The sequence below is a fragment of the Micromys minutus genome, assembly GCF_963924665.1.
Source record: "Micromys minutus genome assembly, chromosome: 19".
In the NCBI taxonomy this organism is placed as follows: Eukaryota; Metazoa; Chordata; class Mammalia; order Rodentia; family Muridae; genus Micromys; species Micromys minutus.
In genome coordinates, this window is record NC_137954.1 from 14,995,868 (window position 1) to 15,019,772 (window position 23,905).

Genomic DNA, 23,905 nt, shown 5'->3' on the forward strand with positions numbered 1-23,905 from the left:
TGGACCTTCGCGCAGCCTGCGTCTTTACCTGTAAGACTTCTTCATGGCACTTCTGCACTGAGCTTCCTGGAAGGGCCGAAGGCAAACCCAGTGCCATCTGCTAAATGATGCCTTGGACTGTGCGACACTGAAGTTTGTCACGCTGACTTGGGATAAACTCAGCGGCAATCTGATTATGTTAAGTGTGTAAATAGGTGTGCCGTGCTTACCACTAGGCTACCCTGCTTTCCGAAAAGGTCCTCTTGGTGTTTATATTTGTCTCCTTGTTTATTTGCAAGGAGAGAATCTTTCCCTAGGCTGATACCGGGTTCTTAGAGCCTTATTCGGAGGTTTTATGGATCAGACTGGCTAAGCCGAGTTACCACAAGTGAACAGTTCCCTGTCACATAATATTTTTGTGAGAAAAATGTGCATAAGTACTTATATTCTCAGGAAATAAACTTTAGATTAAAAAAAAAGCTTCTGCAAACCATAGCTGAAAATACCTTCTCTTATAGATTTGTCTGTTTATATGTCTTCAAGCAAAAATTGACGGTACAAGATACAAAATCAATTCATGAAAAGATTACGCATTTCGTTTTGGTATGGATGGTCTGCTGCAGTTGACAGGGACCACACTTGACAAGAAGGATGTTTCTTGCTTTTAGGTTAGATTCATGAAACTTGGACATGCGTGGTGATCTTGTTCTATTTGGTTTGGATTTTGAAATGGTGGCTGATGGTGTTAGGGTAGCAGGAACCACTAAATGGTTTGTATTTGAAATTTAGTATGTGTTAATTGCCTTTAAAATTCTGTTTACTGAGTTTATTGAGTAGCGGGTGTGGGTTGACTGAAGTAGAAACCACAGTTTCATTGATGGTGTTTTTATGGCCGTGGCAAGATCATAACCTCAGCAGTAAACGTTTGGTGACTTATCTGAAGGTTTGGACAGTTTGGAAGGAAAGGGTCACTAATCTACAACCACTTAAACTCCTGTGACGTGTGTAATGGTGTTCACTCCTTGGAGGAAATGGAAAAATGCAAGCATCCCACCAGACAGAGGAGGGGGGAAGAAAGTGTTCCTGTGCTCTGAGGACCAGAGTTCTGTCGGAGGTTGCGTGTGATGTAGGCTGACTGGGATGTCCTTGAAGAATCGGAGGAGCATTTGATAAGTAAGAATGGAAGAGGAGCCTGGAATAGTGACAGAAAAGACTAGGAATATAAAGTTGTCAGAGAATGTTAAGTTGACTGCCAGTTACAAGGCAAGGAACATTTTCCCCTGTTGTTGGGTGCTGTCTCTGCCTTAGGAATGAGTCTAAGAAGTTGGTCTGGTTGTTGCCTATATATCCTATATATGTGTGTGTGTCTTCCTAAGGGGATACACTTTGAATGCTTTCAGAAGTCAGAAGGCTATGCCATTACATTTTATTGACCTATTCTGCTGATATACTTAGAGAACAGAGAGCATTCCTCTCCCACAGAAGAGCGAAGTGCTGACATGATTTCTCATGTAGGTGCGCAAGAAACTATATTTGGGGGTCACAAAATAGTCTAAAGTCAAGTTTTAATTTGAGTTCTGTACACTTTATCACGGTCACTTTGGAAACCCAGCAGGACATGCTGCTGATTCTTGCCACAGTGGCTTTGTTTTGGAGGGCAGTTGTTTGCTGTTCACATAGTGGGTCTTCCAAGCAAAACCAAGATGGCATGCCCAGTCCTTTAAAGTCATGAGTCTAAATACATAAAGATTCATAAAAATGTCTACATAAGAATGCTGGTCCTGTTAAATCTCTCCTAAGGCTCCTTCTGTCTTTTTGCCTTTAGGCTGTCCATCTGGCCCAGGCAAGCTTCCAGATCGAAGCCTTTGGCTCCAAGTTTATTCTTGACCTCATACTGAACAAGTAAGTATTCAGCAAATCCTCCAAGGAGGCAGGGACAGTAAAACTTCATTTCTAAGATGCATCAAAACAATGTCTGTGCTGAAGTAAATGATATTATCTAGTACATTATTTGGCAAAGAATACTTGAAGAAGAACAAGAAGACTGAATAGTAGGTGTATCTTTATTTTCCTTTCCTGAAATAAAACATTTAACATTACATGTTCCAAATAAAGAACTTAGTTATTATGATTCTTAGTAACTTTTACTGAGTTGTTGATGATTTCAGACTTTTTTTTTTTCCACCAAGTGTACTTCATTGAATCTACTGTGGATAGATATGTGAAGGTTACTTTTGCATACACTTAGGGCTAAGGGTCAAGGCCTCAGCCTAGGGGGAGATCCAGATGTGGACTGTGGAACACAGAGCAGCTAGAATCTAGAATGTGCATTCTTTGTGAAAAGGACTGAAAGGCTACCAAGGAGTTGGCAGAGAAAATAATGATGTGGACGAGATACTAGAAGAGGTGGTAAAGAAAATAATGATGTAGATGATGACCATAAGGATGCTGAAGATTATGGAGGGAGCTGATGTTCAGGCACTTGGCTTTGGAGGCCTGGGTTCCAATAACATCACCCACCATCTTCCTGTTCCTGGACTTCACTGAGTAGGCATAGGCAGTGAAGCCCAGGCAGCAGGCATTGAAGAAAAGTTCATTGACCACATACATGGTCAGGCACAGAGATCTGTCTGGGCATGTTGATAATGGTGGTCCTCACAACAGCTGAGTGGATGGTTTCCCCAGCTCAGTCATCCTGTTTTCTTCTTTGACTGTCTCATAGCTTGGAGGAAGTCTGACATTGGTGGGCAAGATAGCTTGGGAACTGTGGTTCATGGTATTGACTCTGGAACATCTGGAGGATGGCTGCTTATGTTGGTTCTGTGATTTTAGAATTTTATAAGTATATAAGGAATAGTCTGATTACTGTAACCTCATCTTTTCTAATCTTCTCCCCATCTCAAATACCCACCCATCCTGTTTCCCTTCAAGTAAACTTATTTTATGCATATAAGTACACTGTAGCTGTCTTCAGACACACCAGAAGACATAAGATCCCATTACAGATGGTTGTGAGCCACCATGTGGTTGCTGGGATTTGAACTCAAGACCTCTTGAAGAGCAGTCAGTGCTCTTAACTGCTGAGCCATCTCTCCAGCCCTATAATTTTAAAAGGGATAAATATTTGAAGTAATGCTAGTTAATTAAATGCTAACTGTAATTATTAGCATATAAGAAACACAAAACATTACTGACTGAAACATAATTAGACTTAAATCTAGAGATTTCTTCCATTTTACTTTCTATAATGCAACACACACGACTTCTGTAGGCAGAAGAGAGCAAGCAGTGACTCGCATGTATCTAGTTTGAGAGGGCTCTTTGCTTCATAATTCCCACTGATGTAGATCCTTTGAAACTTTGTACTGATGAAAATTCATCCCACTGTCTCTGTGCCTGTGTTTATGTTGATATTCAAATGATTTTTCCTAAGTTGGAGCAATTTGTACAGATGTTCCTGTGCAAAGTGTGAACAAGTGCTCTTGCCTTTGGTGGAGGTGGTTTCCCATGAGTCTCTTCACTGATAGAGACATGAGGCAGGGCTTCCAGCTCCCACCAGTAATTTACACAGGATTTTATAAGAAATAATTTCTTACATCTTATAAGAAATGATTACTTAATGCTACCAGACACCATAATGCAGATGACCACAGCCAGCATCTGAGGAATTGCAGAAGACTATTAAATTTCTTGGATGCCAAATTCTGTCAGCTCCGCAGAACAAAAAAAAAAAAGTTGCGGAGTAAGCTTGGGGGCTCCTTACTCAAGTGTTATGGAAGCTTTAAGTCAGGATGAGTCAGCAGAACTCAGAATTTCCGGGTTAAAGATATTGCAGGTTTTCTTTGGTTGGATTCCAGTTCACCATGCTATGTCAGCAGTGTGCCTGCATAAGAAATTGTCTTGCCAAGTCGTAGGCTATGTTGAGTACCAGGATGAGGCTAATTTTAGTTCGTCTTCGTCCTCTACATATTTGATGCTGCCTGAGGTGGAGGCTGCAGCCAGTACTGCAGTGTACTTTGGAGGGCAGCTCTGCTTACCACTGCCCCACCTCTGTTGCCCCAACTGCCGTTATTCTGAATAGTAAAATGTCATGACCACAGCAGAACTTTCCAGTCAAATAAGCCATGTCTGAGAAAGGGTCTTTTGGGATGCCCAGGGTTCTTAGAGTATGGCGGCAGGCCAGAGAAGTATTCATCACCTAACATTTAACATGCAGAAGAATCAGATTGAACACCTATTATGAATCCCTGCATGAGGAATCTAGTCTAGTTGGGGATGGTTGATAGGGAGGTAAAAATAACTTCCAGAGGAGTGTGCAGTGCATTGTGCTAAGGGTGAACGTGGAATGCTAGAGTAGTGTGACCAAGCCAGTTAGGAGAGTGAGTAAAGAAAGGTTTCTTACTTGTAGCCAAGAAGGACAACACTGGGAATAGGTTAATTACTCAAAAGGCGCCGTCTCTGCACACTGAAGGCTGGGGATTTCACTGGAAGATTCATGCATATTCACACTGAAAAGAGTTGTGTCATCTCATGTAGACTCTCACACATTCATGACCATGTTCAGTAGGAGACACTGAATAAACTTTCTCATAAATCACATGTTCAGAAATAGTGGGTGGCAGCAGCCAGAGACTATAAGCTCTCATGTAAAGAATTTAGCAGGAGACAGCTCTCCCCTGGGGGTCGATGAAGTATCCCAAGATGGCTGGGTGTAAAATTGCTTTAAAAACCACTGATTTCGTATCTTTTGTGGAGATCATACCCCCAAACCAGAAGACAATTGGAAATGCCCTAAAGTCCTGGAACGAGGCCCTCCACACCAGGTTGGCTAGTCTGTCTGAGAAACTGCCAGATTGACTGGGCTACTACAAGACTAATGTGGCTAAAGTTGGCTTGGTGGGTGATTTTGAAAAGAAGTATAATGCCCTGAAGATTCCTGTGCCCAAGGATAAACACACAGCCCTGGTGGACAACAAGGAGATGGAGGATGTGAAGAACTGTGCTGACTTCCTGTCTGGATCTCAGGCCAGATCCAGGAATATGAGAAGCAGCTGGAGAAAGGGAGGAACATAATTCCCGTTGACCAGATGACCACTGATGACTTGAATGAGCTCTTTCCAGAAACCAAGCTAGACAAGAAGAAGTACCCGTACTGGCCCCACCAGCCCATCTAGGACCTATGAAGCAGCCCAGGAGGGAGCTCTGGCTGACATGAAATAAAACATTTACGTGCTTTAAAAAAAAAAAAGGAATTTAGCAGTATAACTAACAAAGTTTATACTTTGGTTACCTGGAGTAAAGGTCAGCAATTTTGCTTGGTTTAAAATGGTGCTTTTTATGATTACAATAACAAAACAACTTAAAAGGATGTCAGGAGGCATTTAAAGGGACAGCATTTTATTTCACATGTAACTAAAAGTTCCGCTTTCGCAGCTTACTGACATACTAAGGTGAGGCAGCTCTTCAGGCAGCAGGAATGTGAAAGTACATGTTAGAAGGAGTACTGTTGGAGACCTACCTTGTGAGACATGCAGTTATCAGCAAGGCAAGTACTGAGAAACGGGGAGGAGGGGAGAAGGAGCTGGAGAAGATGGAGAAGTGCATTCAGGCATTGAAAGGTCAAGAGAGACAGTAAGATGGATTATCTTTTGGGGTAAGATATTTATTAGAGGAATCATTAACACCACAGATAAAAAGATGGGTATAAGAGAATTGAGACCCACAAGGCTAAGCAGAGGTCCCTTCTTATAGGTTTCAGAGAGTGTGGGGAAATCCATGTTATGACAGTAATGGTTATCCCATAATCAGGTTGTTTCTGATTTGCAGGCAGCAGAATCGGGACAGCTTAAGTTAGAGTGTACTTATCATACAGGGTGAGACGCCTTCGCCCCTGACTGCAAAATGTGCTTGGTCAAAATCCTTTGGGGAATTGAGGTTTACAGACTCACAGACAGCATGACAGGGTGCCTGTCATCTCTTTCATAGCAAATAAAAGGTATGTAGAGAAAGAAGCCTGGGTAGCACCTGGCCCAAATCAAACAGATCTGCTGTAGTGTATGTTAAGAAGGCAGGGGCATGTGTACAATGCATGAAGTGAGTGTTGGCTCTTCGTTGAAATTTTTACAAATTATAAGGGTATGACAGAAGGAGATAATTCTGATGATCTAAGCCAAAGGGTAGCTCAACTTGTTGGGGTTTGTGACCCAAGTCTAGAAATTCCTGATAGGACAAAGCAGTGCTTAGGAGATGCACTGAGGGTGTACTCAGTGATTAAAGAATGGGAGAGAGGGAACTTTGCTCACACATCAGTCTTCGAGTTTCACGGAGTTGAGTTATGGATGCAAAGTGCTGAGGGAGACAGAGGCTATATAAAGGGCGATACACCTGAAAACGAGTAAAGAACGTTCAGGAACGTTCTTGATGTGGAGCTGGAGGAAGAGGAGAGAGATTAGGTCAAATTAGAATGTTAAGAGTTGTGGACAACTCAGTTCTCATTGGTTAGCATGTTTGTTTCCAGAGCTGAGTAGAGTCAGATCCAGAGGAGGAGGGGGAGGAGGAGGAGGGTGGGGAGGAGGAGGAGGAGGAGGAGGAGGAAACCCAAATGAATAACCACTAAGCAACAACAACAACAATTAACAAACCCCACACAATATGAAGAGAAAGATGCCAAGGCTTTTTGTCCTTTTCTAGTCATTCAAGATGGCATCCACAGGTCCCAGTAGAGTCAGCAGCCTTACAGTTCCCTCAAAGTAACCCAGGGAGCCATTATGATTATAGCCCACATAGTAGGGATGTTATCTACTGGAAAAATCTGGTGGACATTAATAATGTCACCCAGCTGCCTGACGTTCAAAATTAGTGACCTTGTTGTTGATTAAAAGCAAGTGAAGACTGAGTGTTTAATTATTTATTTTTCTTTGATGAAAACTCATGAATGGTCCGGAACTTATGCTCAAGTACTTGGGAGCCATTCCCAAAGTTGCAAAAGGTCACGAGTACTAAACAGAAGTCTTGTTCTCAGGCAACGCTAAGACGCACAGGGAGCAGAAACTTGTAAGAAGTCTTCAGCTGGTAAAAATCATTACAATTGTTTTAACAGGGATGACAAAGCAGAAAAGGTCATTAAAGCCTACAGAAGAGTCTTGATTGACAGTTTGTATCTGGAGAAATGTGAGCCGGAGGGAATAGCCTTTCGAGTCATTTCCCTATAAACATTAATGACAAATATGTCTTTAAATGCGGGAGGAGAGGCAGAGTAACGGGAGCTGGGGGATAGACAGGAGGTGAGGAGAGGAACCTGCGAAGGAGATGAGAGACGGCAGAAGTAGGAGGAGAAGCTGCAGGATAATGATGTTGACAGTTTCAGAACTGGAAGACGAGGTTCACATCATTATCTGCAGTTGAATGCTCTGGTAAGTTAAGAAGCAATAAGCCTCCTTTGGGTTTTCCAGTTGATTTGTCACTGGTGGTTGTGAGAAGCGGTTTTAGTGCAGCTGGGGGTGTTGGGGGAAACCAGTAACAGTGTGGGAACAGCAAATGGCCACTGAAGGTTGGGTGAATGTAGAGGAATTTTAATCCAGTACTATAGCTGCTTTGGCCAGGGATCACATCCAAAGATATGATCTGGCCAGAAAGCAGACCCACCCTGCATTACAGCGTGATATGGCTGGAATATAGACACACTCTTAATACACAAGGGTAGTTTGTAGAGGAAGCAGCCATATTTGAAAGTGACATCTAGGGGCAGACAAAGTGACGAATCAGATTTGACAAAATGAAACAGAGATAGGATACACCCAACTCTCACATGCACCGCAGAGGAAGAAGAGGCTACATAAAAGCAGCAAGAGAGAAAAAAGTGAGGTTTTGTGTGGTGTTGTGTGCATATGGGCAGCTGTACTTGGACAGTTTGATAGAGACAGGTTCCAGAGAGAACTGGCATACAGGGGATGAGTCAGAGAATGAGAAGGAGCCCGGAGGTTAGAACAAATTGCCAAAGTTACTATGGGGCCAGTTAGAGCAATTCGGTCAGAAGCTGAGAGAAGCCGGATTGAGTCAGTCAGCTTGGAAGATTAGATTGTATGGAGGCTAGAAGCTTCCAGGCCTCGGGATAGTTAGAACAGAGAAAGGAACACTGCGCATTCAGTCCACGATGCTTATCTTAATTTCATCTGAGGAAATCAGACTGGCACTTACAGGTGAGAGGAAGAGTTAGAAGGACACCTGGCATCTGTTTTTGTGATGGCGGAGCAAGCTGATAAGCTGAGAGTTGGAGCTGATGAGGAAGGGTTAATGATGCAGTGACTCAGGTTAGACTAGGTGGGGCGATGCCGAAAGCTGTGGTTACCAGCAGGCACTGGAGAAGAAAGTCTGTGGGATTCAGAGTAGCACACAAACCCGGTGGGAGCACCCTCCTGTGTATAGGGCATGACTTTGGCTGGCTCTCATATTTTCCTTCTCCTCGGGGGTGGGGAGGTGCTGTGTCGGTACGTCATGAGAAGACATGCAGAGATATGGTGCGTGGTGACAGTGGGGGCAGATCAGATAACTTCAGGGCCTTCAAGGTCTCTGCGTGTATGGGAATGGCCCCAATGATGAGTTAAGTAGGAAAAAAAGAGCAGGATTAAAAAAAAAAGTGTTACTATAATATATCCAGGAAGGTATTTCCAGATTTAGAAAAGTTCTTTGAATTTTCTGGGACTCAGGGGTGTTTACGATGACTACCCAGAAAATGCTGATTTACAGAAGCATATGCACACAGCAATTTGCTCATTAAAAGCAGTTCATGCTGTACTCTTGGAAGAAGAAAACAGCCTCACTGAAATCGTTTCAGTTAGGTTGAATAAAGAACCGACTTTTGTGCTGACTGACATGGTTAATTCATCCTTCAGTTAGTCAACACGCTGCGCGTCTGGTTTGTGTAAGATGCTGTGCTGAGCAGCACAGAGAATTCAGAACTGTGTGAGAGGGTTTTTTTTCTCCTTCCCAAGAGCCCACGGTTAAAAAGAAAAGAACAAACAAATAAACCCAAGACAGAGAAATGAAATTAAAATGTTCACAGACGATATTAAAACATGATGGATCAGGGAGGAACACACTAATTATATACAATTGTATATTATATATTTGTATATCATATAATTGTATATTATACAATACCAGAAAATATACATACAAGTAACATTATTCAGACTAAAAAGGTTGTAATCATAGATTTAGAAACACACACACACACACACACTCACACACACACACACACACACTCACACACACACACACACATACACACACACACACACACTCCTATACACACATACCAGTTAAAGGAAAAGAGGCCACAGATTTGAAAGAGAGCAAGGAAGCAGGTTTATGAGAAAGGTCGGAAGGAGGAAAGGGAAAAATGATGTAACTATATTATAATTTCAAAAAGTTAAAAAATATTAAATAACAACCTTAGTAAGAAGGGTGTGGAGGAGAGCGACCGTGGCAAGGAGAGAAGCTTCTCTCAGTGAGTGAGACCTGAGTTTTACCGGATGCTGCTGTAGAGCCTGGGTCCCCGCTGCCAGAGCCTGAGGGGAGGATTCCAGAAAGTCATGGATAAAGGAAAGGCAAGGCTGAGAGAAGACTACTGAAGTGAGGTTGTTGCTTTCTACGAACATCTGAACATCTTACCCAGAGGAATCCTGGGACTCTGCATTCTTAGATCCTGTCTGCAAAGGAGCTGGATTTTGTTCACCAACTGCCCGATAGTTGGCTGTGAACTGCTTCTGGGGGACGAGACTCTTCACTTCCTCCTCCCTGGTAGGAGAAACACTCTCGGGTTATATCTCAGGTATTTCTTGAGCTGCTGGTGAATTGTGTGGTGAGTGCTCAGAACTCAGCTGGGCTGGGCACATTAGGCTCTTCCCAAAATGGTCTGTAGATTTTTAAGGCCTAGCCTTCACTTTGGTTTGAAAGAAGGAGCATGTGAGAAGAAATTAGCCTCCTATTTCAGTTTGCCTTTGTGAATGAATGGGATCAAATACAATGAGCTTGTGCTAGGTTCAGCAGGAAGCCAACTGACCTGGGCCTGGCCCCAGGCTGGAGAGTTGTCTAGATTTTGAATTCTGGACTTAACAAATCTTGTCCTAAAATGGCTGCCTTGTGTTGTGACCTCCAGGCTTTCTCTTCCTAAGATGGCTGCCTTGTGATAAGACACTTAGGCTTTCTCTTCCCTCAGCTTGTTTGTCTCCCTGCTCACTTTCTTTCACACAGCCAAGGGAGTGCAGGAAATTTGGAAGCTAGACTTTACATCTTAGTTTTGCACCAGAGGTTACCAGCTGACACACTTTCAGGGTTGTAGTCTCAAGAAGTTGGAGTAGCTAATCCATGGAACCCCTTTCTAGATTCTGTGGCTTTAAGTGTTGCTATTTTGGGCAAATGCTTCTTTCCTAAGTTCAAGGGGTCTGCAGAAGGAGACTTCTGAACTATACTAATGATGATGTCATAGACCTTCACCTAAGCCCTTTACCACAAGTCATGTACATACTCCTTTAGTAACCCATTAAGAGATGTGTTCATCTCCTCTGCTTCTGGGCAATCTGAGAGCTGGTGACAATCCGTTGCAGTTTGGAATTTTAGTCTGGTTGTCTGATGGAGCCTCTTCTTCTATGGCTATTTAGTGATTACAGCACTGTCCTGTTAATATCCTAGTGAGCTGGGCATAGTTCTCATGATTTTATATGTTCATGTTGACTGACAATATCGACCAACTCTTAATGATATAGAACACACACAAGGCTCCAGTTGCATTTAAAACAGCCCCGTGCATTAAGCATGGCTATCTATCATGAGCTGACCTTTATCTCGCTAACGCTAATTAAAATGCTCAGTTTTTACGAACCTTGTGTAGCTGTGGTTGGAATACGGTCTTTTAAAAGATAATTAGAATACAGTCTTTTGAGCAAGACTAAAATTCAGTACGACTGGTTTCTTCATAATAACAAGAAATCTGAGTACTCATGAATGGACGTAGAGAAACCACACACGATCAGGAGATGGTGACCTCTGTAAGTCAAGGAGAATTTAACCAGCCCCGCTTGATACCTGATCCTTGGGCTCCTGAGATGAAAGGAAATGGTTTCCTTGTTGGTTTAAGCCACAATCCTGGTACTTTGCATCTGGTTCCTCGGCCTACTGACTCAATATTCTGATCCACGTCAGCCAGAGATGCAGCGTTAGTGTTGCTGTTATAAGGGAATGTTTGTCTCCCACAGATGATTTCTAACTCTTTTCCAAGTGCTAATTTGAGACTGTGGTCTCTTTTGCATTTAGGTATTTTAAGAAGATTGGAACTTGGTAATTTCAGAAAAAGTTTCTGTAACAATAAGAAACCTTAAAAAGTAGCTTCCAAGAGTACAAATCCCAACTGAATGGGGTTACATATGCTAGGACGCAGTTGGATTTCATGTCCCTGGTCTGTGGGGAAATTCCTCCTGCCAGGCAGGAGTTGCTAAGGGGTTTCTCCCCTTAGACATTTTGTCCTGTTTAGTTCTGAATACTTTGGTTCTAGGGATCCAGAGAGCTCTGGTGTTTGCCATTTTTGCTCTCACCAGTTAAGAACGTACCACTTCTCACTCTGGACATTTCTGTTTGGAGAGCTAAGCCCATATTCAATGTGTTAGATATTACTTGGTCTGATAGGCATCTCTTTGTCTGTAGATCAGGTCCAGATACTGTGGAAAATATGAGATAAGTATTCTCCGAATATTGGCAGGCTCTAGTTTTAGCTATTTACAATGTTTATGTTGTCTACTTTGAACAAGAATAGCTTTACCAATCAAACACAATGATAACAGCAACATTAAAATAAAATCAGAAGCATTGTAGCACACACTGTTAACCCTGTGCTCAGGAGGGGTCAAGGCAGGCAGATCTCTGTGAGTGTGGGCCAGCCCGGTAGATATAGAGAGATCCCGAACAGCTACAGCTACAGGATAGCGAGACCCTGTCTCCAACAACACAAAAGAAAACCCACACTCCAAACATTGGTATTTCTCTCTGTACCCTCCCTGTCTCTGATGTTTCAGCTTAAACAAAACCAGGGCTTTGGGGCACGAAGTCAGGAGCTCTCCCTGCAGTCTATGTATTGATCCTTGATTTCCACAGATGAACAAGATCTAGCTGAGGCTTTCCTTCTGCTTATAGTCAGAGGCTCTTTGGCCCCAGGTCTTGCTGTCTGCTGACAACAATTGTCACAGGAGAATCATCAAGGCTGAGGATATAAGAATGGTCTCAGGAAACTAGCTTCGGTTTTTTTCCCTAAATTCCAGGATCTAGAAATATAGTTGTGCTGTCTCTGAACAGAGGACCTGGAAGCCACAACAGAGAGAAAGTGCTACCTCGAATAATTTATATCCAAATCAAAACAATCTAATTGCCTGTCAGTGGCATCTCTGGGCACTTGTTATTCAATACAGGGTATAAAATACAAATTTAGTGAAGTAAGGGACTCTTTCTTTTGTTTTTCTTATTTCAAGGAAAGGTTGTACTTTTTAAAAATATACAGATTATATGCTCTATGTGCATGTACACCTACATGTGAGAAGAGGGCATCGGATTGCAGATTACAGAGGGCACCATCATAGGTGGTTGTGAGCCACCATGTGGTTGCTGGGAATTGAACTCAGGACCTATGGAAAAGCAGTCAGTGCTCTTAACCTCTGAGCCATCTTTGTAACCCCAAGTAACTATTTCTTGACTGATGGATAAAAGGAGACCACATTCAGGCACCCATCGTGGGGTGGAATATGGCCGAATTAAACAGAACTTGGTGCATTCATTCTTCAGTGCACTTAATCATTTTTGAAGTCAAAAATTGCACATAAAATTGCTGGTGGAGATTAGTCATGACAAGACAGGGAGAAGCATAGAGGATCCTGCGTGACTAGGCACTGGGGATGAGTTAATTGCCGTAGTTATTGAAGCTAGATCTTAATTCTCTGACAGTCGAACGAGAAAGGCAATATCCTGGCTTATATTAATTTTCACTATCTTGTAAGAATTCACCTGTCTGTCCACCGATAGAAATATTACAGATAGAACTATTTCCTGCCAAGGAGGAACTTAGTCTTTTGGTCCTGGAACAGTAAGACATTTATCAGCATTATGGTTATTAGGATAACCATCATTTTGCAAAGGAGCAGCAAGAATACTTAAGTGGGCTTCTCATACTGACCTCCTGTATGAACCAAGTACATAAAGTTCTTTCTAACATCAGTGAAATGACCAATAAATTCCCACCGATGGAAGGAAGCTTTTCATAAACCATCCCCAGTACTTTTATTTCATGATATTTATAGATTGTCTGCTATGCTCCAGAATGAGAGGAATCTCCTCACAAAGCTTACAGGATGGTGGGGGTGGGTTGGGGTGGAGATAGTTCCACAATCTCTTAATGGAAGTCCTAGAAGCACTGTAGTAAAGAATACAGGTGCTTTCACTCACATAGCAAGCACATATGTGTGTCTGGTCTTTGCTACTTTGGGACCCTAGCATTTATATACACTCTGAATAGTTCCAGAATTCCAAAGATCACACAATCATAGAAACTCTACAGCTGGCAAAAAAACATGCCCCTGCTAGAGTACGAGGCAAATCATAGCCAGTTGCTATGGAGAGTTTACAACAACCCCACATCTCTACACCTGGTTTTAAAACAAAAGCATATTTTTATAATGTGTCTCTGTGATTTTCTTTTTTTAAGATTTATTTTATTTATGAGTACACTGTCTTCAGACACACCAGAAGAGGGTATCGGATCCCTTTACAGAGGGTTGTGACCACCATGTGGTTGCTGGGATTTGAACTCAGGACTTCTCTGGAAGAGCAGCCAGTGCTCTTAACCACTGAGCCATCTCTCCAGCTCCATGTCTGTGTTTTTAAAGGGAACCAAAATTCCCAAATTCTCAACACTTTTTTTTTTTTTTTTTTTTTTGGTCACTACACATGTAGGTTAGATTAGGGTTCGAAGTGGCTATAGAGTTAGATCTTTGTGGAAATCAATGTTCCAAATTAGACCTGAAGTTTGTTTCTAAGAATTGGATAGGTAGACATATGAAAGTGGAGATCTGGAGGCTTTAATTAAGAGAAAATGGAGGAGGCCCGAGAGGTCTCAGCTGTGAAGAACACTGGTGGTGCCTCCTGCAGAGGGCCTGGGTTCAATTTCCAGTATCCACATGGCAGCTCTTAACTGTCCATGTTCCCAGAGATCTGATGCATTCACACAGACATACATGCCAGCAAAATACCTGCATAAATAAATTTGAATTTTTAAAAAAGAGAGCAAAATGGATGCCAACAAGATAAGCAGGCCTAACAGTGACTCCTAATGACAGCTGTAGCAGAACCTGGGACTGTCCATTGTCAAAGCCTCTAGGAGCTGAGACATTACCTTAGTTCATTTGTGAAACTACTGCAAAATAGCCCAGAATAAAAGAAATTTATTTCTGCAGTTCTGGAGGTGAGGAAGCCCAAGACCAAGGTGCAAGAAGATTTGACTCTGGTGAAGGATGTCTGCTTTGGGATGTTTCTGTGCCCACAAGGGGCAGAAGGATAAAAAGTGTGTCTTCACACTGGGGAAGAGATGGGAGGTCAAGGCAGCTGTCTGACGCCTGTCTTGTCACAGCACTGAGGTCATAATTTTATATGGGCAGAGTCCTCGAGGCCTTGTTATTCCCCCAGAATCCACATCTTCATGACATCACCTGAAGGTTAAGTTCTAGTTTGAGTTTTAGGACACATACCAGATGTGTTTGAAACTCCCTATAGAGACGAACCTATAAAGATAATCCTAGAGATGTGCCAATAAAGATTGCGTTGCTTCTAGCATATTTCTTTTGGTGATTCACAGACAAGATTCACCATAGAAAGTCATTTCTCTGCTCTTTTTAAATTAATTATAAATTAGAAGTCCCAATATTAGAATCATAACTACAGTTGGTTATGACTTGTTTATTAAAATGCAGGCTTCAGAAATGTCAGTTCTAATTCATCTTCCTTGATGACGCCTGTGTGCTTTACTGTTCAGGCTGTTTTAGAAGGAAGGGCTCTTTTTCTTCTTTTTCCCAGTGAAAACTTTCAAGCCTGATTTAAATAATTAAAATTGCATTTACTTATTTACCTTTTTGCAGGGATACATTTCAAGTAAGAGACTAAGAATCTCTCCCACACCACACAGGGCACATTTTATTTCTTTCTTCATTTGCCTTCTGCCCAGCCCTCTCATGTAATACAACAGTCTTTCTGACGTGACCCAACGATTCGTACGCCGCATAGACAGGCTGTGTTTTTTACAAATCTCTAAGAGCTCTACTTTAAACATTCCCCTGGCTTTACTGGGATGTAATTAACAAGGCTCCACTTTTTAATACATATAGTATGTTGTTTTGCTGTCTGTCTCTATTGTAGGTAGCTACTAAACTCAGGCTAACAGACAAACTAATCGTACTACCACCGATATAATTATCACTTCCTGTTTCCTTTCTTCCTCTTCTTCCTTTCTCCCCTCCTGTCTTCCTTCTCCTCCCTCTTATTCCACTTCCTCCTCCTTTTCCTTCCTCCCTGCACTCATCAATGTTTTTAAATGTGACATGAAAAAAAAGTCCTGTCTTCAAGAACTTCAGGACACAGCACAGCGGTCTTATATTGCCTTCTCAGGTACATCAGAGTCCTAGAAATTCTTGGTTAACTAACTTTCTTCCCCCTCCCCCTTTCCCCTTGCTCCCCCCTTTGCTTCCCCTTTCCTCCGCTTTTCTCCCCTCCTCTCTTTCTCCTTTTCTACATTTTACCAAGAAGGGCTTTCCTGGAGATACAACAGGACCAGGGGCTCTTACCTACTGTTACTGATCTGACTTGGCCTTAAGAACATACTCTGCTCTTCAAAAATATTCAGACGGTGATACTGGAGTCTTTATTTGACTCTGTTCCCTTCCTTCCACATTCTACACAGCGTGTGGCTATTGGACAAGAATGAGACTAAGTTCCCAGGAGCCTACAATTCAGGAGTGGATCAGAGACGGGGGGGGGGGGGGGGGGGGCTTGGTACTGCAACTTTAGGCTGAGTAATTCAAGTATGACTAAGTTGTTCAGGCAGGAAAATAACTCTCTCTGAGCACTCATTAATTTCCTGAGATGAGTCACCAACCTGCAGTGTTTATTAACTGTACAAATGATAAACTGTTATCTGTTCTGCATCTTTTTTTCTCTAACTAATGTCTCTTCCCCATGCATCTTCAGCAGAGTTTTATAAGCCTCAAGAAGAAGTTCTGATGTTTTTGGTGGAATTAGAAACACATCTATGCCTTATTAGCCTCTTTCTATGATGTCAGTAATATAGTTTTTAATATAGATATCAAGAGCTAGCAACACTTTCAGGAGTAAATAGTCTCTCTACCTCTTCCTCTAACTTAGCACTCCTGTATTCCTTGTGAGCTTTTGAGTTTCTGAACTGTGGGCAAAGAGCACACATGCCTCAAGAAACCATTAGCCATTCCTTTTTCTTAAAGGGAAAGGTTTTGAGGGAAGGGTTGCAGCTCTGTGATTCAGGGTAGGAAACTGTTTGTGCCCAAAACCCTGGGAAAAAAATGCTCTTGTGACACTTCCCTGGTTTTGAATGGGTGTTCCTCCCATATATCCTCAAATAGAAGATGACGTACCCTTACTATGGAAGAAAACATGATTGGTTCATCTTGTCTTTTGAGAGCTGGGTGTTTTTATTAGAGCGTGTTTCCTACCTGGTGGTTTTCTGAGTTTAAATCAGCCTATTCCATTCCTTTTTAGTCCCCTTTTCTGAGTAAAAGGTCTCTTGTTACAGAAGCTGTGTCCCCTTGTTAGAGTCGGCTGAGTGTGTAACTTTTGAAGGTGAAAGGGTTTATAAGGCTCTGAGGCTGATGAGAAGAACCTTCATTAAGACACACCAGCGAGACAATGAATCTTGCTTATGTACTTCCTATTCTGAGGACAGCTAGCTCGTTTTTTAATAGACTTCTTTATATCATGATAAGTTGAGGGTAAAAACACCCCCTCCCCCCCGTGCCCGACCAGGCCTGACAGGACTGATTCTTAGACTTCGTCCTTGCTTCCTGTTGTGTGTGGTGCGTGTGTGTTCCCCGTTTTGTACTTAAAAGCCTCTCACTCCTGGACACTGGACACTAGCCACTTACCTTTTGGAAAATGGTCCCTGAGATTGCTATTGTCCCCAAGAAAATAGCCAAAATTTTGTTCCTACATGTTCAGCCAGAGTACAAAGAGGTACAGTGCCTTTTCCAAGAAGAAAAGGAAGTTTCAGAGAGGATTTTTTTTTTTTTTTTTAACACATGAGAAGTCCACACTTGGAGCATGGAAGTTCCTATTTATAGACCTTCCCTGCTGGGCTCAGTACTGTTGATCAGAAGGGCAGTTTTGTAGTGTACAGAAGGCCATTTTTAAAGTTCTTAAGAACTTTTGCAAGCTGGAAGCTATCTCAAGCCTAATGCTGCCAGGGTTGCTGACTCAGAGTTTCACAGACAAGGTAAACTTCATGCAGTCCCTTGTGAGAGGACCATTCAGAGACACACATCGACAGACAGCTGACAACACCAAATGGCCCTAACGTGGATGGGGATATATCAACACTCTCTTCAGGATTATGCTGCGGTAACTGAAGTACTTGGCCTCTTCAGACAATATTAGGCTTGATGCTAATATTGATCCCGCTGTATTGGGGGAATATGATTGGTATGCAGTGACTTTTCCTTCGTCTTAACTTTAGAAATGACAGCACCTTGTAGAAGCCATTAGAGTGACATTTCATACTTCTGTTTTTACTGTTTATTAATTACTTGTAGTACATAACATGCAGCTAGTTCAAAACAAGTCACCCCTTGATGACTTAAAACTTCACATATAAAATTGTAAAATTTTGCAGATAACTGTAGCTGTTTTCTCCTGTGTTAGCTGTCAGCCAACAGAAACTTCTCTCCATTGAGACTTAAAAAGAATTTTCTAGGCTGGCAAGATGGCTCAGCGTGTAAAGAAACTTGCCATGCAAGCCTGGTGACCTGATGGTGATCTCTACAACCCACAGAACGAGAAAGGAGAAAACCAACTCTTGTGACCTCCGTATGTGTGGTATGACAAGCACTTCCATACACACACACACACACACACACACACACACACATAGACACATAAACACACACAGACATACACACATAGACACACACACATAAACACACAGACACACACACATAGACACACACACACATAGACACACACACACATAGACACACACACATAGACACACACACATACACACACACACATACACACATACATAGACACATACACACACACATAGAAACACAGACACACATACATAGACACACAGACACACACACATAGACACACACACACACACACACTTGCACATATACACTCACACACACATACACACAGACATACAGAAACAGACACATAGATACAAACACATACGCACAACACACACACACATATACACACTAAATAGATATTTTCTTTTTGTAATTTCAATATACTGTTTATTGAATCTTTAGTATATTGGTGGTAGATTTTTTTTTTAGTTGACTTTGAAGAACAAGATAATTTAACACTTACAAGAAGCATGTTTTGTAGATGTAACTCATTCCCCTTTGGATTTCAAACAAACTTCAGTTTAGAAGTCTGCATTCTCTGTCCCCACTCACAGCATGCAACATTCTGTGCAAGGTCCCAGTGTTTTTCTTAAATGGGTTTCTTATCTCTTTCCTTCTTTCTTCCTCTTTTTACCTACCTTATTTCTGAATGCATTTCACATAATCTTTTTATCTGTGTATGTTCTTCTAAGACATACATTATAATTTCATAGGCCGTTCCCATAAGGATGTTTTCTGTAGATTTCTCCTCAACATGGTATTTAAACATCTGTAACGATGTCTCTTCTTCCATGACTTCTAAGCATGGCAGTGGCTCTCCGGATTGTGTCCAGCACCTATTCACTCTCCCAGGGAGAAAGATCTAGATTCCTTCTGGCTCCGTGTATCCATAGGCTATATTCTAATGTGTTTGTATGAGTCAGTGTAAATATAGCCCATAGGCCTGTATGAGGCTCTCTAATGTACTCAGACTTGCTGTAGTATTGAGGGCTTATCCTCCCAACAGCCTACACTTGTCTCCACCTCGGGCAGAGCGCAGAGCTCCACAGTGCACTCATGTGCCAAACAAGCTGGGTTGAGAATTCTATTGGTTATATTTAGTGGATAATACTTTCAGGGCTGGAAGATTAAGATTATGACTATCTTTAGTATAAATTAGTTCCCAAAGGAATTGTGTTAATTTGTTTAGGCCACTGTGATCCTTAGGGAAGTGGAGTTTTATTCTTTCAGACTACTGTGTTATCCAACGTTATCATAATGTTACCTTGAATATTTAGTGTGAGGGGCTGGATTCATATGTATTCAAAGCCACCTGTCATTCCACCAGCCAAGAGGGCCCTTGGTGTAGAGCAAAGATTACAAAACTGAATAGCCAACCTTTGCAGATACCTGGGGAGGTGCCTGTTTGAAACTTAGGTGACAGGAGGAATGGTGTGCCCGGGGAAAGGAGCAAAGAAAGATCAGCCATAGCATAGGACTGTGCCCTGTGCCAGGCGGAGCCTCTGCCTGAGCTTGGAATGATTACGCTGATAGTGAGCTGCTGTTAAAGCAAAGTGATTTATAGCAAAATTCTTCACTGTGTTTTCTGATTCTGCCATTGTGACAAATCGTGGGGCCACTCAGACTCAGTTCATTGAACTGTTCACCTAGATTGAGGAGCATGGTACAGGAGAGTGCTCCCTGGGGAGCCTGGTACAAGGGGAATGAACCTTCATATATATGCGGCACTTAGCCATGTCTGGTTCCTTTGACAGAGCACACTTGGTATACCCCGGCTGGTGTTCAGACTCTTTCTGTAATTATTCTGCACAAATTGGTTCCAGTCTTGGCATTTTTGGTATAAAGGTGTTTAAGCCCTTTCCTTCCTTCCTTCCTTCCTTCCTTCATACCTTTCTTCTTTCCTTCCTTCCTTCCTTCCTTCCTCCTTCCCACCCTCCCTCCCTCCCTCCCACCCTCCCTCCCTTCTCTCTTGTTTAGTTTTATTATTTATAGAAGCATTTGAACATACTGTCATATTCTATTTAAGCGTCTTCTCAAAAGGATCATAGTTGTACTTACACAGCTGTATAGGCTGTGACTATGTAAATTTTGACCTATTTTTTCCCCTTCTCTTAAAACATATAAAGATCTATTTTTAAGCACCTGTATTGTGAAGCCTCATTTGCACAGGATTGCACTGGAGTGTGATGTTCTCCATTAAGGTTACACATAACAATATTTATTTCTCAACTCTTTAAACTTCTAAGTTTTAAAGATATAATTATTTTATTATTTTGTGTGTAGAAGTGTTTTTGTCTGTCTGTTCATCTGTATACTACATTAGTGTCCATGGAGGTCAGAAGACGAAGCACTGACTCGAGCGAGGGAGAGATCTCATCTCAAAAGATAAGGTAGAAGGCAGTAGAAGGAGGGACTGATATGTGGGTTGATGTTAAGGTGGAGAGGTAGTGGGGTGGGGGGTGGCTAGGAAGACAGAAGAGGAGGGGAGGAGTAGGGATTCTGGAAGGAATGAAGATGGAGGCTGATGCGTATGTTTCTCTTGGCGCATCTCTTCATAAATAAGGTTGTTATAAATGTTTTATAAGGGATGGAATTGTCCAAGATCATTTGACTTGTCTAGGTTGGCAAATTATATTACACTCATTGGATCAGAGTAGTTTGGTGTGTTCTTTGATGTGACTACTTAATTGAGTTCAAAGGGTGTAGTGGTGGAACACATAAAGCTCGCCACAGAGTTGGGATGTGTGTGTCTAAGGCTTGGCAACAACACATCAAGGGGAAGTGAGTGAAAACAACATGCAGGGGACAGAAGCAGCAGGGGTGGTGGAGTCATGCCAGAGTTCTTAGAGGTGGCCTGGAGCGCCAAGTGGTGTGGGGACCGAAAGTGTGTGCTTGGCTCCGCACTAGAGCACCAATAAAAGGTTAAGCCTTTCTTTAATATCTACTGCAACACTGATCTCTGACCATACACACTCACACAAACACACACATACGGACATGGATGCACAAACACAACACGTACACGTACACAGAGAAGAAAGAAGAGACCACCAAACATACCACTCAATGAATGCAAACTAGAGTTTTCAACAGTAAAACTTAAATCTGATTGAACCACCAGCAAGAGGATGTATGTTTCAGCTCAGGTAGATTGTAGTGTCGGGGCTTAGGATTCACACAAATCTAACAGCAACGACAGACTTACTGAGCATGCCCAGAGCTCGCTGCAGTGCCTAAGAGCCTTGTAAGGAACTAAGTCTTTAATCCTCACAGCGACTAAGGATCTAGTTACCATAAGTATTCCTGCTTACACATAATGGAGCGAGGGCAAGAAGGAACTGAGGCCTCACATTGAGGTTTGTATATCTTCTAGCTATGAGATTCGGTGGGGCCCTGGGCACCAGTGCTCTCTGGGGTTTCTGAAGAGGCAGCTCCATGTAGCTGCAAGCACACAGGATAATTGGATGTTTGTGGGGTACTGAGGGGCATTTGACTCCCAAGAAGGGCCAGCTTTCCTTTATAAAATGCTAATTACATTAAGAACAGTCAGATTTAGAGCTCTAAGTGGTAGCTCACCATGTAGTTTTAGCATTTGGGAGGCAGAGGCAGGGATTGTCACACATTCCAGGTTGGCCACAGAGGGAGATTCTGCTTTACCCCTATTTCAAATAGAAGAAGAGTTAAAGCTTAGAGTTCCCATACATACCAAATAGAATCGGTTCTTTGCCCTTAAATTCCCATGTGCCTCATATACCACTGGCCTTTATGGAATTTCTTACCAAGCCACTAGTCAAGCCACATGTTTTTTTCTCTCATCATTACCATTGCTCTTAATAAGAGGCAGGCTTCTTCTACAAAGCTACCCTTTGTCCTGTGTGAGAAAGTTTTGCAGAATTAATTCATTACACTTGAAGATATGGTGGGAACCACGTGGGAAGACTGTGCAAATAGCAGCATATGAAATTAAGATGGAAAACTTGCCTCTGTCTCTAACAGAGCTGAGCAGCTGTGGGGTTGGGGCTGGGGGTGGAATTCTAGCTGGAGAGCACTTCAATATTTTTTTCAGGGCCACTCCATCCACCCACAATACGGGCTCTCACAAACCCCAGCACTCCTGACTCCCCCTCTTTGGCCTTTACTGTTTGTGCCATTTCCTGAGTGATAAACTGTAGTCTATATTTGCATGTGAAAGCTGACCTATGACCTTCAGTCAGATTTTTCCCTTGGTAGATTGCAAATGTGGTCCTATTGAGTGCAAGGAACTCACTGAGTAGAAAACAATCTCTCCTATGCTCTGTTATCATTTGGAGAACATTCTTAACCTTGTTGGTTTTCACAAAAGAACCTTATTCTTAAACAGATGTCAAGTTAGCCTGTCTCCCAGTCTTGCATAAGTACAATGAGAAAAATCTTGCTTTCCAGTTAAATTGTTCTTTTATTTTGACATCGAACAGCAGGCATTTGTCAAAATTAACAGTTGTGTAAACTTAGAAGTATAGATGAAGAAGAGTAGGAAGGCGGAAATCATTTAAAACGTAAAAAGGTGGCCAGAGACATTTGTGGGATCCAATTGTACCTTATCTTGAAGTAAAAGGAGACTCACTTCTATTTTTAGGTCTCTTTTGTTACTCATTCCCCAAGAAAGAAATGAAAGGCTACTTCCCTCAACTCTTGTAACGTGTATTTAGAACTTTGACTGTGGGTAAAGTCATGGCATTCTGTCTGGCAGAAGACAGAGCCTTGCTGGAGGATTTATTCCATGGTGGTTGGTTTCCCCTGTCGCCTGACTCAAGAGCCCATTCTTTTTACTGAGATTTTTGTCTGAAGGTCCAGTGTTCAGTAGTTTTGGCCGTTGGTTTCTGTTTGTGTTTGGTCTTACGGATAGAAAAATTGCAAACGCGTTTCGTAAATCTGTTGCTTTCCCTTTGCAGGAGTGTTTTGTTTTCTGATAAAATTTCTTTCTGCCCTCACAGCAATGACTGGGAGCAGTGAGGGGTCTAGGGCACAGGCTGCAGACCAGTGGTCACTGCACAACCATGTTGGTCTTTCTTCATTTCTAGGTCTGTACTCTAGGAGAGCTCAGGGTATTACAGATCTGTGGAGAAGTGATAAATAGTACCCCCCCCCCTCTGGATCTGTGCTTACTTAATTCTACTGGGAAGCTTTTCTTCTTAGCCCTCTATCTTTTGGATATCATTTGGATGGTTAAATGAGTTAGTAAGTTCAAAATGAGTCCTTTATTGTCTACACCCTTCCTAGGATATTTGCACCTTGCCTGACTGGAATTAACTCAAAAGTAGATTATTCAAGGTAGACCTTTGAGTGCTGTCTTATGAATTCATTATGAAAGGAATGCTTATCCAATGTCTTGGTAATTGAGGAATAATTTGGGCTGATATGAAACCCGTCAGCCCTCCTTTTCCTGGGATATTTCAAGAGTGACTGTCCGTGGACTTGAGAATTCCTAGGAACAAGTCTCAGACAATGGGAGTTCCCTCTTCAGAGAAGATGTCTTTATTATTTTAGATATTTATTTAAAAACTTTACATGCACATATTTTGGTCATATTCTCTCCTTTCCAAGTCTGTCCATACCCACCCTCCATAAATACCTCTTTTTACAGTCTTTCTCTTAACAACAACAATAACAAAAAAATGAAACCAAAATACCAAAAATGCACATGTGCATGCACACACACACACACACACACACACACACACACACACACACACACTGAA

At 42.1% G+C, this 23,905-nt stretch overlaps 1 protein-coding gene and 1 pseudogene across 3 annotated transcripts in view; both read left to right on the forward strand.

Annotated features, from left to right (window-relative positions):
- ADAM23 (ADAM metallopeptidase domain 23) overlaps window positions 1–23,905 on the forward strand; it is a gene marked incomplete at its 5' end in the record, with an annotated part of 135,807 nt that overhangs the window by 28,869 nt on the left and 83,033 nt on the right. For both annotated transcript variants that reach the window (XM_080933339.1, XM_080933340.1), the window contains one exon: window positions 1,805–1,881. In XM_080933339.1, coding sequence (XP_080789465.1) covers window positions 1,805–1,881 — 77 coding nt within the window. The remainder of the gene's footprint in view (window positions 1–1,804; window positions 1,882–23,905) is intronic.
- On the forward strand, window positions 4,681–5,227 carry LOC308433298 (ATP synthase subunit d, mitochondrial-like; annotated as a pseudogene). The gene has a single exon. The product of its transcript is annotated as an ATP synthase subunit d, mitochondrial-like (transcript).